This window comes from Euleptes europaea, chromosome 21, assembly GCF_029931775.1.
Source record: "Euleptes europaea isolate rEulEur1 chromosome 21, rEulEur1.hap1, whole genome shotgun sequence".
Lineage (NCBI taxonomy): Eukaryota > Metazoa > Chordata > Lepidosauria > Squamata > Sphaerodactylidae > Euleptes > Euleptes europaea.
In genome coordinates this window covers 50,017-63,387 of record NC_079332.1, presented here as the reverse complement: position 1 = coordinate 63,387, position 13,371 = coordinate 50,017, and the positions used below count along the sequence as shown (strand labels likewise).

The 13,371-nt window shown below is 59.5% G+C and overlaps 1 protein-coding gene across 1 annotated transcript in view; it reads left to right on the top strand.

Moving 5' to 3' along the window:
* Positions 1 to 13,371, top strand: part of CASKIN1 (CASK interacting protein 1) — a 57,822-nt gene that overhangs the window by 27,531 nt on the left and 16,920 nt on the right. The window contains exons 2-8 of the mRNA XM_056866356.1: positions 7,508 to 7,559; positions 9,614 to 9,711; positions 9,814 to 9,959; positions 10,506 to 10,601; positions 10,813 to 10,943; positions 12,719 to 12,827; positions 13,053 to 13,161. Of these exons, the coding sequence (XP_056722334.1) occupies positions 7,508 to 7,559; positions 9,614 to 9,711; positions 9,814 to 9,959; positions 10,506 to 10,601; positions 10,813 to 10,943; positions 12,719 to 12,827; positions 13,053 to 13,161 (741 nt within the window). The remainder of the gene's footprint in view (positions 1 to 7,507; positions 7,560 to 9,613; positions 9,712 to 9,813; positions 9,960 to 10,505; positions 10,602 to 10,812; positions 10,944 to 12,718; positions 12,828 to 13,052; positions 13,162 to 13,371) is intronic.

Genomic DNA, 13,371 nt, shown 5'->3' with positions numbered 1-13,371 from the left:
GATTGACCTAGCAGAGTGGATTCTGGGAAGGGCTTAGGAGGGTCTGCGTCCCGCTTGGCAATCGGCCTCCAGGTGGCAGCCAAGTGGGTCACAAACGCCTCCCTGAGGAGGGATGGGGGGGGTCGTCGACAGCTGCCTTGAAGCCGCTGGCCCTGCAGGGTGGGGCCCGAGTCTCCTGCAAAGAGATTGGGTCCATTTGGTTGCCCGTCGTGCAAGATGGTGGCATGGCTGGATGGGAGGGGGAGGGGCCTTGGTACCCCATCCATCCATCCATTCATCCATCCATCCAAGGAGACAGGCGGCATTTGCGCGAGCGGCACGGGAGGGTCCCACGCGTGAGGTCCTCAGCATCCTCTGCGGGGGACAGAGCTGGCCCCCTTCAGACATTCCCTTTTTCCGAGCCACACTGGGGGTTTCCCCACTGCCTGGTAAGGAGGCAGGAAAGTCCTTTCCTGGCAGTTCCTGGCCTCGCATCCTGGCGAGTGTTTGCCCACAACAGGAGGCTTGTTTGCCATCTCCATCAGTCGGTGGCAGATGGCCGCCCGTCTCCTCCCTCCCCACGCCACCGCTCTGGAGAAGGAGTGCGGAAAGGGAGGAGCGACGGTTTCCCTCCCTCCTTCCGCTGGGTCTCTGGCTCTTCCCTCCTGGGGGGGGGGCTGTGAAAGATGTTTCTGCCCCTGACAAACTGGCACGTGGGCTGAGCGGAAGAGCGAGGTGGGGAGGCGGGCCGCCCTTTTTTCGGAGAGCCATGCAGGGGACCCAGCAGGGGAGCCCCCGGGGGCAGGGGGCCAAGTCCTTCCCTTGAAGTGGAGACAGCCAGGATTGAACCTGCAGCCTCCTGCGGGCATATCTTTGGCCTGCTTAGTTCAGCAAGGAGGGTTTTGTTGCCTCATATGCACAGACACACCCAGATTCCCGAATCAGGGCGACGGCACGTTCCTGTGACCAGGCTGGGCATCCGGTGGCCTCCATCTGTGGCTCCCTGCCCTCCTTTTCTTCGTTTCCTGTGCTGACCGAACCCTCACACCTTTCCTGTCCCTCCGGCCCTTCAGGGGTCTACTGGGGGGCGGGGGGACGCACGGTGCCTGTGCCCGATGCCGCGCTCTCTTGGCTCTTCTGTGGCGGTGCCAAAAACTCGGAAGAAGGCAGCCAGCCCAGTTAATAGGCAGCTTTGTTAACCACTCGAGAACTCAGTATGCTTTTGGCTGCGGTGCGAAACCGGCAGTGAGACCTCCCCGCCTCCTTTTGTGCCCAATTATTCCAGGGAACTAGCAGCATAACGGGGTCTTGTATTGCTGGAAGGGCAGGGGAGGCAGTCCTGTGCCAGGGCACAACGGCACATGAACCAGGGCCCCTTCTCCGGGCGACGTTGGCGGAACCGAAGGGCAAGGGAAGCGCTTGCTGAGATGTGTTGGCTTCTGCCGAGTGCCCTGCCCCCCGCCCCCCCCGGGTATCTTCCAGTTCGAAATCTGGGCTCTCTTGCGAAGCAGTGGTGCAAACCCCCTTCACGTGGTCTGTGCGGTGGTTTTAATTTTTGTGCATGTCAGGCTGGAAGCCACAGGCTCCAGCGTGTGGTTGTCCTAGCTCCAGAGGAGAACGGAAGAAGAGCCCTGCTGGATCAGACCCAGGCCCATCAAGTCCAGCAGTCTGTTCACACAGCGGCCAACCAGGTGCCCCCAGGAAGCCCACGAGCAGGATGACCGCAACTGCATGCTCTCGCCGACTGATTTAAAGAGGCATACTGTGACCCAGGTTCAAGTTTCCATTCAGTCATGGGGGTTGCTGGGTGACCTGGGCCCAGTCACTCTGTTTCAGCCCAGCTTCCCTCACAGGGTTGTTGTGAGGGTACAGCAGAGGAAAGGAGAGGAGAACGATGTTTGCCTTTCTTGGGAGAAGGGCGGGATGCCAACAAGGCCACAGGTGTCCTAGATGAGGCATTAAAGGAACCTCTGCCTGTCTTCGGGGTCAGGGTCTGATTTGCCGCATCCTCTCTCTTCCCTTCTGCCGACCACAACCCTTCAGTCTGCGGTGGTGCGTGACCCAGCCTGGCATGTCAATCCAGCTGTGCAACCTCTGGGTGAGCACTCTCGCCACCTCAAAAGTGTCACTGAGAACAAAGACCCTGGGGAAAAAAAGCCGGGAGACGTCTCTCCAGGGGGGCCGGCGGCCCTGATTTGTATTTTAAAAGCCACTTTGGGTTTGAAATGGAGGGTAATTAGTGGCTGCTAGCAGGGAATTAAACCTTCCTGCATAATAATCTGTTACTGGTTCATCTTCTTGCGTGCGTGCGTGTGTGTTCTGAAAAAATGTATGTTAGTGGGTTTCCCCTTTTTCTCAAAAGAAGCATTAATGCTTATTAGGCATTGCCCGTGCGTGGGATTGTGAGCAGATCAGGTGTGCAGTCGGGATGCGTCGGGTTGTAATGATGCGCTACGAGGCTTCCGATGTTCCCGGAACAAGCTTCTCGGCGGCAGATCTGCTTGTCAAATCTCCACGGCCCAGGATGAATAATTCCGGCATCTCTGATTGCTCGTGGGGGGGTGGGGGGTGGCTATTTTTAGGCCACATCGGGGCGAATTGTGCTAGCCGGGTGTGGCGAAGGAGATGCTTGTGGTGCGAAGATGGCAGGTTTCCAAAATTGGGTCGGTTGGATCCTCCGTGTGGACGGCTGCGTGGCGGCTGGCCTGGGAACACACAAGGCGACTGATTGGGGGTGGGAGGGGTGTCTGAACGCTTCCTTGCCATGTTTCTCTCCGGAGAAGGCTGATCCTTCCCCGTTTTCTCGCCTCTGAGCTCCTGCCTGCATTTTGTGCCTCTGGGAGAGGGAGCGGGCTCTGTCCTCTGCAGGCAGGTTTCTGAGAATATCCTTTTTTCTCGGTTGATGTTTGGAGTTGGGCCTTTCTGGCTCCTTGGGGTGTCCCCTGAGCTTGCAGAGACCCCAACCTTGCCCACAGGTGGCCCAGTTTGGGGGACTGTTGCCGCCGGTCTCGGTGCCAGCCAGCTTGCCAGGAGAGGTGGCGGTAAGAGACATTTCTCCAGAGCACCGGTCTCCGGTGATCCGTTGGTGCTTTCTCGCCGATGGCAGAATCTCATGGACTGTCCAGAAAGAGCATCGTCTTATTTATGATGCTGCTCCTCATTAGAGCGCGGAGGCAAAATGGGGCCGGAGGCGCGGGAACTGGCGTCAGCGTGGGCAGCCAAGTCACAGGCTGCGTGGAGACGGAGGAGGACTTTTCCTCGGCAGCCTCGGGGACCCAGCAGACAGATGCCTGAGCCGGGTGCTGCTGAGGCGAGGAAGCCCCTCCCCTGCCTGGAAGGTCCGGACCAGTCCATTCCTGGGGAGCCCGCCTCAGTTTGGGGTCTGGTTCCCATGAGCCAGTCTAGCCTCAGAGCATCCTTGGTGGGGCCCCAAGATGACAGGAAAGGCCGCACTTCCGTGGGCACGGCGGCATCTTCTCCGTGGGCCCTAATGGCAGTGCCCGGGAAGGGCAGGTTCAGAGTCTGGTGCTGCCGCTGCTGTGAATGGGCAGAAGCTCCTCGGAGTGCAGGAACTCCCTCTTTGGGGACCTGCAGCGGGGTGGCAGGGTCTGCCTCGTCTGGGCCTCCGCCTCTGCTCCGCTTCCCTCTTGGCAAATAAAGCAGAGACGACCAGAGAAGCCAGGGTGGCGCAGTGGCGAGAACGGAGGTCGAGGGACGGGGACGCCCCGGGCTCCAATCCCTGCTTGCCGTGGAACAGACTGGGCGGCCTGGGGCCGATGGCTCTCCCTCTCTCAGCCCACGTGTCTTACAGGTTTGCTGTTAAAGCCCCCCATTCAAAAACCCTGGGGTAACAAGGCATTGAAAGGATACTGCAAAAGTAAATGGTGCTACCTCTGGAGAGAAGTGGGGGGTGTGCGACACCCGAACCCTTGGCCAGGAGAGGGTCGGCCAGCCGCATCTCCTCCGCCGCCGTGCCCTCTGCTGGGCTTCTCTCTCCCCCCCCCCATTGGTATGCAAAGGGGTCACCGTGGCCCTCCCTGGCTTTGGCAGCCGGCATTCAATCAGCGCTTAATGGGCACCTTGAATCGCTAATTAGGCACCACCCGAGCTTGGAAGGGCTTGGGACCCGGGAGTCCTGCTCCGGCTTGCGTCTCACCCGGCCTGTGAAGAGTGTGTGTTGTGGTGTGTGCCGAGGACCGTGCAGGTGCAGGCAAAAGACTGCCCGAGCTGGTTTTGTTGGCAGGAAAACCGTTTGGCGCCCACTCTGCCGGGCACGGAGGGACGTTTCCGTGGACCTGGCTGTCAATGCAACGCATGCCTTGGTCTTTTTGGACACTCCCCCCCCCCCGGCCGTGTGCTTTGCCGCGTGAATCCTATTCAAAGTGGTGTAATTTTTCAGAGGGAGGGCAGGGCCAGAATCCTGCACCGAAAAAATGGGGGAGACAGACTCCTCTGGGAAGCCCCGAACCCGGGCTACGGACAACGCCCCCTCCCGCACCTGGTGGTTTATCGCTGGCTGTCGTGGGCAGGAACTGTGAGCCGGCCCTTCCTCCTTTCCCACGGCATTTGCCCCACGCTTTTCAAAAGCCACCTGAGGGGGAAGTTTCCGCCTCCTCCCGCGGCTGGGAGTCCCACGCGTGTTCTGTGTTGGGTGAAGGAGGACTTCCCGGCCTCATTTCTCTTCCTAACCTGCTCATCCCTGAGAGGGAATGAATTTGTCTCTATCAGACTTGGACCTGGGGGAGGCCTGTGTTCGAATCCCCACTCGAGTCCTTGACTGAACGGGCAACCTTTGTCAAGTTTCTCTCTCTTGTTTATTGATTGCACTTATCTGTTGACTTCATTTCTACCTGGTCTTTCTCCCAAGCAGAGACCCAAAGTGGCTGTGATCGTTCTTCTCTCCACATTATAACCTCGCAACAACCTTGTGAAGGAGGTTCGGCTGAGAGGGTGTGGCTGGCCTTGGTGGCCGGGTGGGGATTTGAATCCAGATCCTACCCAACGTTCTGAACACCACCGCTGGCAGGCGTGGTCTCAGCCGGGGCTCCATCGCAGGGCTACAGATGTCATCCTCAGGGAAGCGGGTGAGGGGGGGATATACATGTAGCTGCTAATTGGATTTGACGTTGACGAAGCAGGCAGGGTTGTTTGGATTAATTAATCCAAAGAGCAATTAATGCAATCAAACTCCACGTGCATTCTGCAAGCCCCCCCCCCCCCCGTGCTTTATTCCACACTGGGATCTGGATGCGATCGGGGGGGGGGTAACTGGTGGAAAGGTGGATCCTTCTATCTATTTGGTGTTGCCGGACTAGAATGAACATTTGGGTCTCTTGTGGCCCCGTCAAAGGAGAGGGGTCGAGGTTGTGTTGGGGTGTGTGTGGGGTGGGGACTGACCATGGAGTCCCCCCACTGTCATCCCCTTTGGTATGGAAGCTTTCCTGCTCTCTAGATCTCAAGGTATTGGGGGTGGGGGATTCCGGCAGTTTCCCTTTGCAGTTACCCATCAATTCATCCTGGCTCCGGCTTAACCATCCTTCATTGCTAAGAATAAAATCCCTTTTCTTTTCTGGTCATCTTGAAAGGCCCCTTAATCTTGTCCATCCTTAGAGCCGGCCATGAATGTGGGCCAGTCTTAATCTCTCATTTTGTGTGGGGCGGGGCAGGGGGTGGGATGCAGGGGGAGGGAGGAACTCCTGGACCGGAGTCTAGCTCAGGGGTGTCAAACTCATTTGTTACGTCAATGTCACTCGGTCTGGCCGGTCCACGCCTCGCCAGCCCAGCCTCACCACTGGAGGGGGGGTGGCTGCCTCAGGGATCTCGCGGGCCAGATAAGACCTCTCAAGGGGCCGGATCCGGCCCACGGGCCTGATGTTTGACACCCCTGGTCCAGCTTCTTTGTATATTTTGCTTGATTTCAGTTCATCCCAGCGACAGGAACCCAGTTCTGCGGTGTGGGGAGCAAAACCCCGTTGCAGGAATTCTTGACTTTGCTCTGCGCCCACCGGACAGACGCGGGATGGAAGCCGGGGAGAGGTGGGGGCTTAGACCTCCTCTCGGCCCCCCCTCTGTCTCCCCCCCCACACACACTTGCCTCTTCCTTAATGTCATCACATTGACAAGCTAAGCGATAAGATCAAATAAGGCCTCGCTGCTGCTGAAAGGCAGAGCCGAGCATCTCGGGAGGTGGTGTTCCTACCCAGAGGCGGGAGCGCATCGCACACCAGTGTGCTCTGGAGCAGCTCCCCCGTGTCTGGCGTGTTTGTGGGAGCTTGGCTGCCGCCTGCAGCGAGACTACCCCCCCCCTGTCGGCCTCTGGCTCACCAGGTTGGGGGGGGGGCAGGGTGGTCTGTGCTGCGGGAGCCCCCGCCCCAAATTCAAGGCCCTGTGTCAAGCTGCATAGAAACACAGTCAGCTTGCAGAACGCCCACCGGCCGCCCCTTCCCCTGGCAGGGGACGCAGCTCTGGGAGGTCCCTGAAAGCCTGATGGGGCTTGGGGCGCAGCGGTCCTTCCCATGGCCTCCCCCCCCCCGCGGTCTCCTCTGCAGCAGCACTGCTTTCACCCGCTGCCCCCCCCCCCCGCTCTCTTAACCCTGTTAGCGGGGCTGTCTGCCTCTGCCCGGTCTCTGCGGAGTCTCGCAAATGGGCAATTTGATCCCAGGGGGTGTTTTCTCTGAGCCTGGCGAGATCCGTGGGGTGGGCTGGAAAAACGACAACATGCCTCTTTTGCTGTTGGGAGAAGGAGAGAGACGTCAGCCATGTCTGATGCAGGATCGGACCTCTTCAGGGCCACCAGGGGGGTACTAAGGGACACAGCAGCAGACCCCTCATGTCTGGGCGGGGGTGGGGGGGCTCAGTTGAGGAGAAGGGAGCTGACCCTGTGCCCCGTCCGCTGCTTCTGGGGCAGGGGGGGGGAGGTGAAAGCTCTTCCCTAGGAAGACGTTCTCCAAATCTGAGTCGGGTAGTCCTCTGTTTTCCCTGCAAGGCAAACCTGGGGTTGCCATAGCGACTGTCCAGATGTGCGTAGTGGAGTTTTTGGCTCTGGGCAAATGTTCTCTTGACAACAGCATCCTCCTCCCCCCCCACCCCCACCCCCCTTGCTGTTGTCCCTTTCCCTGGTTGGAATGGGGCTGGCCGAGGGGGGGCCCTTCTCCCTCGACCCCACCCCGGACACAGCAAGGGGGAGTGTGGCCCCCGGTGGGCCGAGTCCAGCAGCTCCCCGGCACGGGGACCACCCCCCCAGTCTGGGTCAGCAGGCCGGAACGGGCGGAAACGTGGCCTGGGGAAGAGTCAGCCCGACGACCCTTGTGGGTCAAGAGTGGGGTTCGTGTCCTGCGCTTGTCCAAAGTGTGTAACAGAAATGTACAATCCTGGCTGGACCAGTGGCGGACCGACAGTTTTGGGGCCCTGAAGCTTGAACTATGATGGGGCTTGGGAAAAGACCTTGGGGGACCTTAGTCCTTGCTCTGTATATGCTGCTCCTCTAATGACCCCACCCCTCTTTTCTCTCTCTCCCCCCCCCCACCAGAGCTCCTGGGATCAACGAAGAGGGTGAACGTTAATTTCCAAGACACCGATGGGTGAGTGGGCAACGTTTGCACAGCAAAAAGCAGCTGGGGGTGGGGTGGGGGTGTCGCGCGGGGCTGGCACTCATCTCCATGGAGAACCCTTCCAGCTTCCCGAGGGCTCTCTGAGCCCCCTCCGTGTCTCTCTCCCCGTCTTGTGTACGCTGCACCTTCCACCCTCTCAATGGCTCTTACACGGCCCCTCGGTGGCTCCCGGCCAGGGCGGAGCTGCCTTCCCCTCGCTGCAGGTCTCTTGGCCGAGAGAGGAAGAGCCCCCGCCCCACGCACTTCCTCGCGCAGGTTGGCACCTCAGCCAGGAAGCCCCGCTGTTCGGCTTCCCTCTTCCAGAGGAGATCAGCCGGAGCCCGGTGACACCTTCGAGATGGGGGTGTGTGTGGCCCCCCCACCTTGAACTACCACCTTGGCTCTGCCTGCGTGAGGCTCTTCCTCTGAACATGCTGTGACCTCACAGCAGTGACATTCCCCACTGGGAAGACGGTCCCTGCTGTGATGCCACCGAATATTCAAAAAGGGAAACCTGTGGGTGAAGCCAAGGCAGGACTGGGGGGGCCTTCCCAGGTGGGGGCTTGGGAAGCCCAAGAAACACTGACACAGCTGACTAAGGAGAAGGGGGAAGGGGGGGCCTTGGAGCAGAAGCCTTTATATGATGCAGGGAGGGGCGGGGGAAAAGGAGGCCAAGGGGGGGGTCAGATCAGGAATGGGCAAGAATCCTGAATCCACTGATCGGGGGGGGGGGGAAGCTGCTTAGTGAAGGGTGGGGCTCAGGCTTCCATTCATCTTTGGGAAAAAAAACCCTTCCGCTTCTTCAGGTCTTCACCATGGTAATAGTTTTTGACGTGTGTGTGATGTTCCATTCTGCCTTTTTATTAAATAAAATCCTTCTCTTGCTTTACTCCCCAGTGGAAAGATTTCTGGTGTTTCCCCTTCTTAATCTGTGCCCCCCCCCACCCACCCCCGCCACTTCCGAAAGTCCCCAGGGATGCCAGATCTGGGCTCTTCTGGGCAGGCTCTCCCCGGAGGCTCCACGTTTCTTGGGAGGCTGCGGAGCGGCTCCCACGGACCCGCCCGGCTCCTGTTCTAAATCGGTCCGTTCCTCTGCAGCTGGGAAGAGCGCTCTGCTCTCGTCTGCCCTCCACCCGGAGCCTGAATCTGGGCTTTTATGGAGATGTTGAGAGGGCGAACGGAGAGGGTGTGTGTGTGTGTGTGTGCGCACATGGAGGTGCGTGTGTGTGTGTGTTGAAGGATGCCGGTCTGCACGTACAGGGCACGGGTCGGGTGCTGATTCCGCTGTCGCTTGTGGACCTCCTTTTTTTGAATAAAATAAAAGAGAACTCTTTGCATGCACTGAAACGAGTGTATCAGAAGAAAAAGAGTTGGTTTTTATATGCCGACTTTCCCCACCCCTTAAGGAAGAATCACCTTCCCTTCCCTCCCCCTCCCCACAACAGACACCCTGTGAGGTAGGTGGGGCTGAGAGAGCTGTGACTAGCCCAAGGTCACCCAGCTGGCTTCGCATGGAGGAGCGGGGAAACAAACCCAGTTCGCCACATTAGCCTCCGCTGCTCATGTGGAGGAGTGGGGGAATCGAACCCGGTTCTCCAGATCAGAGTCCACTGCTCCAAACCACCACTCTTAACCACGACACCACCCTGGCCAGATTGTAGCCTAAGCCCCTTTCGGGTTCTGCTGCTTGGCTTCCAGCATCAGAGCAAATCCGAACGGATGGGTTCGGGGGCAACGAGAGCAAGTGTGCTGTATCGGATAGAGTGGTGGGATTGAGACCTTGGGTGACCTCGGTTCGAATCCCCACTTCTACCACGGACGCTCGCTGGGCGACCTGGGCCCCGTCTCAGCCCTCACAGGGCTGTTGTGAGAAAACAGAGGAGGGGAGAACAGCGTTCTGAAAGCTGCTTTTGAGTCCCAGCTGGGAAGGAGGAGCAGGGGCTATCAGTCCATCATTGCGGATGCGTGCAAATGCATGGAGGCCTTCCCCTTGGGCGTGCCGCTGTTCCGGCGAGCCCTCAGACCCACCCTCCGTCCCTTTGCAGGTTCTCTGCCCTGCACCATGCGGCCCTCAACGGCAACACGGAACTCATCTCGCTGCTGCTGGATGCCCAGGCGGCCGTGGACATTAAGGACAACAAAGGCAAGTGGGGAGAGGGGAGGATTGGGGGGGGCATCTCTCCCCAGGCCACAAGCACACAGGGTTTTGGTGGTGGCGGCGCTGAGCACGGTCTTCCTCTTGCAGGGATGCGGCCGTTGCATTATGCGGCCTGGCAGGGCAAGAAGGAGCCCATGAAGCTCGTGCTGAAGGCGGGCTCCTCTGTGAACATCCAGTCTGACGAGGGGCAGATCCCCTTGCACCTGGCGGCTCAGCACGGGCACTATGACGTGGTAAGCGGGGGTGGGGGGAGGTCTGTGCGTCTTGACAGGAGCTCTGCACCCCTCTTGGAGGATGGGGGCAGGCCATGTTTGTGTGCACAGAGGGCCTGGCAGAGTACCAGCTTCCATGGGTAAGTGCCACAGCCTGGCACCCTCGGTGGGACGTGCTGGGGCGGCAACTTCTGCTCGCTGTGCCATTTGCACTTGGGCCTGATTCTGCTCTGCGATTGCCACTGCGGCGCTGGAGCTAAAATCGCCAGCCCAACCCTGCCTCCCGGTGGTCAAGGGAACCGATAATCCAGCAGTGAGCCGCTGAGTGAGAAGAAGCCGGGGAGGAAGGAACTCCCCGCCACTTCTGCTCCGGAAAAGTCTGCCTCAGGATTGAGAAGTGCCGGGGGGGGCCCCACCCCCTGGGAGTGTGTCCAAGGTTGTCTGGGCGTCTCTTTCTGGTGACTTCAGCGCGCAGCCGGCATGCCCAAGAGTCTGTCCAGAATCTGCTCGGCTTTGCACTTCTCTCTCTTCCTCTCTCCCTCTGTCTCTCTCTGCTCTGCTCTGCAGTCGGAGATGCTCCTCCAGCACCAGTCCAACCCCTGCATCCTGGACAACTCTGGGAAGACCCCTCTAGACTTAGCGTGTGAGTTCGGCCGTGTCGGGGTAAGTTGAGTCCATGGTGCTCCTTTTCTGCATCTCCTTGGTGGAAAATAGGGAATGGGAAATGCACAGGTGTCTTTTCTTCCACTGAGATAGCTTCAGAGGGGGTGCTGTGTTGGGCTGCTTTAGCAGGCAGCTCCCTCCCCCCGTTTTGGAAGAGCTTTGCTCTGCCTCTGTGTGCCACCCCCCCAACCTCTTTCCTTGGTCTCCGCAGGTGGTGCAGCTGCTCTTGAGCAGCAACATGTGTGCTGCTTTACTGGAGGCCAAGCCAGGAGACATCACCGACCCCAACGGGACCAGCCCTTTGCACCTGGCGGCCAAGAATGGGCACATCGACGTCATCAGGCAGGTCGTCTTTCCTTGCAGGGGGCAGGGGGGGTGAGGTGGTGGAAGGAGCCCCTGGCAAGGCTGGGAGAGGGTTTCAGAGGCCCTTTGGAGAATGAGTTAAGAAAAGCGTTTCTGGGTGACGAGAGGCCACAGCCAACTTTTGGGCGCACTGAGGTCCGAATGGGGTTCCCTAGGCGGAGGTGTCAGAAGCCCGTGTTTGAGGTGGCAGCCAGCGGACCACCGGGGTAGGGGGCATGACTGGCCCAGCTGTGGAAGGAGGAGAGAGCTTGTGAGGGGTGCAGGGTGGGTGGGTGGGTGTGTAGGCAGCCCCCCCCAGTCAGTTCCTGTTGCTGTTTGCTGAGTGGAGGAAGAACCCCAAGGGGACAGCTTTCTGAATCTCCGCTGCTTCTCTGCCAGCCCCCGAGCGGGTGCAGCCCTGGAAAGAGACCCTGGAGCTGGACTCTGCTGTCCCGGCTGGCCTAATGCGCTTTGCCTGGTGCTTCTTTGCCGGAGACCTTCCCCTCTCCCTTCCCGTGGGGGATTATGGGCATCCCTTTCCCTCCCAGTGCATTAGAGGCAGGGTTGCCAATCCCAGCATTGCGGCCTCCGCTTCCCCAGTGTGTGTGTGTGTGTGTGTGTGTGTGTGTGTGTGTGGGGAGGATGGAGCGCCAGCCCATAAGCAGCCTGGAGTGCACACGGATTGTCCCTCCGGCCTGGCAGGCTGCGCTTCCCACCACTGGGCCAGCTGTGCGCTGCTCGGGCTCCGGTTAATCCGGGACTCTCTGGGCACAAGAGTGCTGCTAATCTCAGGCTCTTGCAGCTCAGCACTGTGCGGCCTCTTCCACGGCAGCGTGGGCTCCTGACAGCGTTCACGTGCATTGGGTTACCAATGCTGCCACGGTCAATACCTGCCACGAGGAGCCACTGTGAGTGGCTCCCTTTCCTTCCTGGCTAAAAATGAAATGAAATGGATGTGTGGGGCAGGGAAGAGGGTTGTTGTTTTTTTGCCGGGCACACAGAAAGACTTTGCTGCCCATGGGGGTCCCGATCTGTGTAGGTCAGGCAGGGTTTGCTGCTCTTCCTCCTCTCCCCTTCTGGTCAGGGAAGCCGGGACTGTCTCTCAGGGAGCCCCCTATGATCCAGGGCAGCCAGCCAGCCCCCCTCCCCACATGCAGTCATCTGTCCCGGGAGCCAGTTGCAGAGCGGCCTGTGAGCCCAAGCAGGAAGGAAGGAAGGAAGGAAGGATGGGCATAAGAGCTCGGCAAGTTGGATTGCCTGCCCCGAGGGGGGCTAGCAGCTTGCAGAGATGAATTGCAGAAGGGTAGGCCTGCGGGGGGGCTCCATTAGGGGGCTTTATTTATGTGCATGGTTGAGTCCAGGAGGGACTGGCCAGAACACTTTGCCAGGCTTCCCCTTCCCCTCAGTTCCTGCATCTGGCGGGAGAAGAGGCCCCTTGGGGTTTTCCTCCAGGGAGGGAGCAAGCCCCTGTTTGGGCGGAGGGATGTGGGCGCATCAGAGCCCCCTCTCTTACGACCCCTGGTTGCACTGTGTTGGATCGGGGCCTCATGCAAAAACAGAACCTTCCGCATTGCATTTACTGCCCAACTGGGATTCCTTTTCATTTAAGATGAAGAAGTAGGTTTCTAGTCCTCGGTGCTGCTGGAATAAGAAATAAGCCGATGTTGTAGTTTGAAAAGCCAGAAATCCCCCCCCCCCGGTGCAGCCATTGAAGGCTCAGGATCCCGCTCCCTCACCAGAGGAGCCCTAATTCTTTTGCTTGGTCTCTTCCCCAGGCTTCTGCTGCAGTCCGGCATCGACATCAACCGGCAAACCAAGGCGGGCACGGCGCTTCACGAAGCGTCATTGTGTGGCAAGACCGATGTTGTGCGCCTCCTCTTGGATGTAAGTCTCTCTCTCCCCCCCCCCCCGCGCCCTTGTTCAGGAAGCACTTGGAGGCCTTGCCGCTTCAAGAAGCAGCACCTCTTAGTCATCCCGCCTGTGGAAATAGCCAAGGGAGGCCCTCAAGCTGCACCCGCCCTTGCCCTGCCGAGGGGCATCTCCGGACGGGGTTCCGTCCGCGGCGTTTCCCCACGGTACCTCACCCTCAGGCCTCCCCCTGTCTTTCAGAGCGGGATCAACGCCCACATCCGCAACACCTACAGCCAGACAGCGCTGGACATCGTCAACCAGTTCACCGCGACACAAGCCAGCAAGGAGATCAAGCAGATGTTGCGAGGTGAGCATTGCTCAGCAGAGCAGCCAGGGGGGGGGGGCTCTCCCACTCCCACCCTGCCCCGTTCCAGGGTCTTCGGCCCTTGCAAAACAGTCACCTGTAGTGCGGTGACGTCGCTGACCAGTTGGCCGTGCAGGGCTGTTGTCAAGAAGATGGAGAAGGAGGGAAATGGGAAGTAGCGGCGAATAATCAGGCATGCCGGAGGGGCTCTGT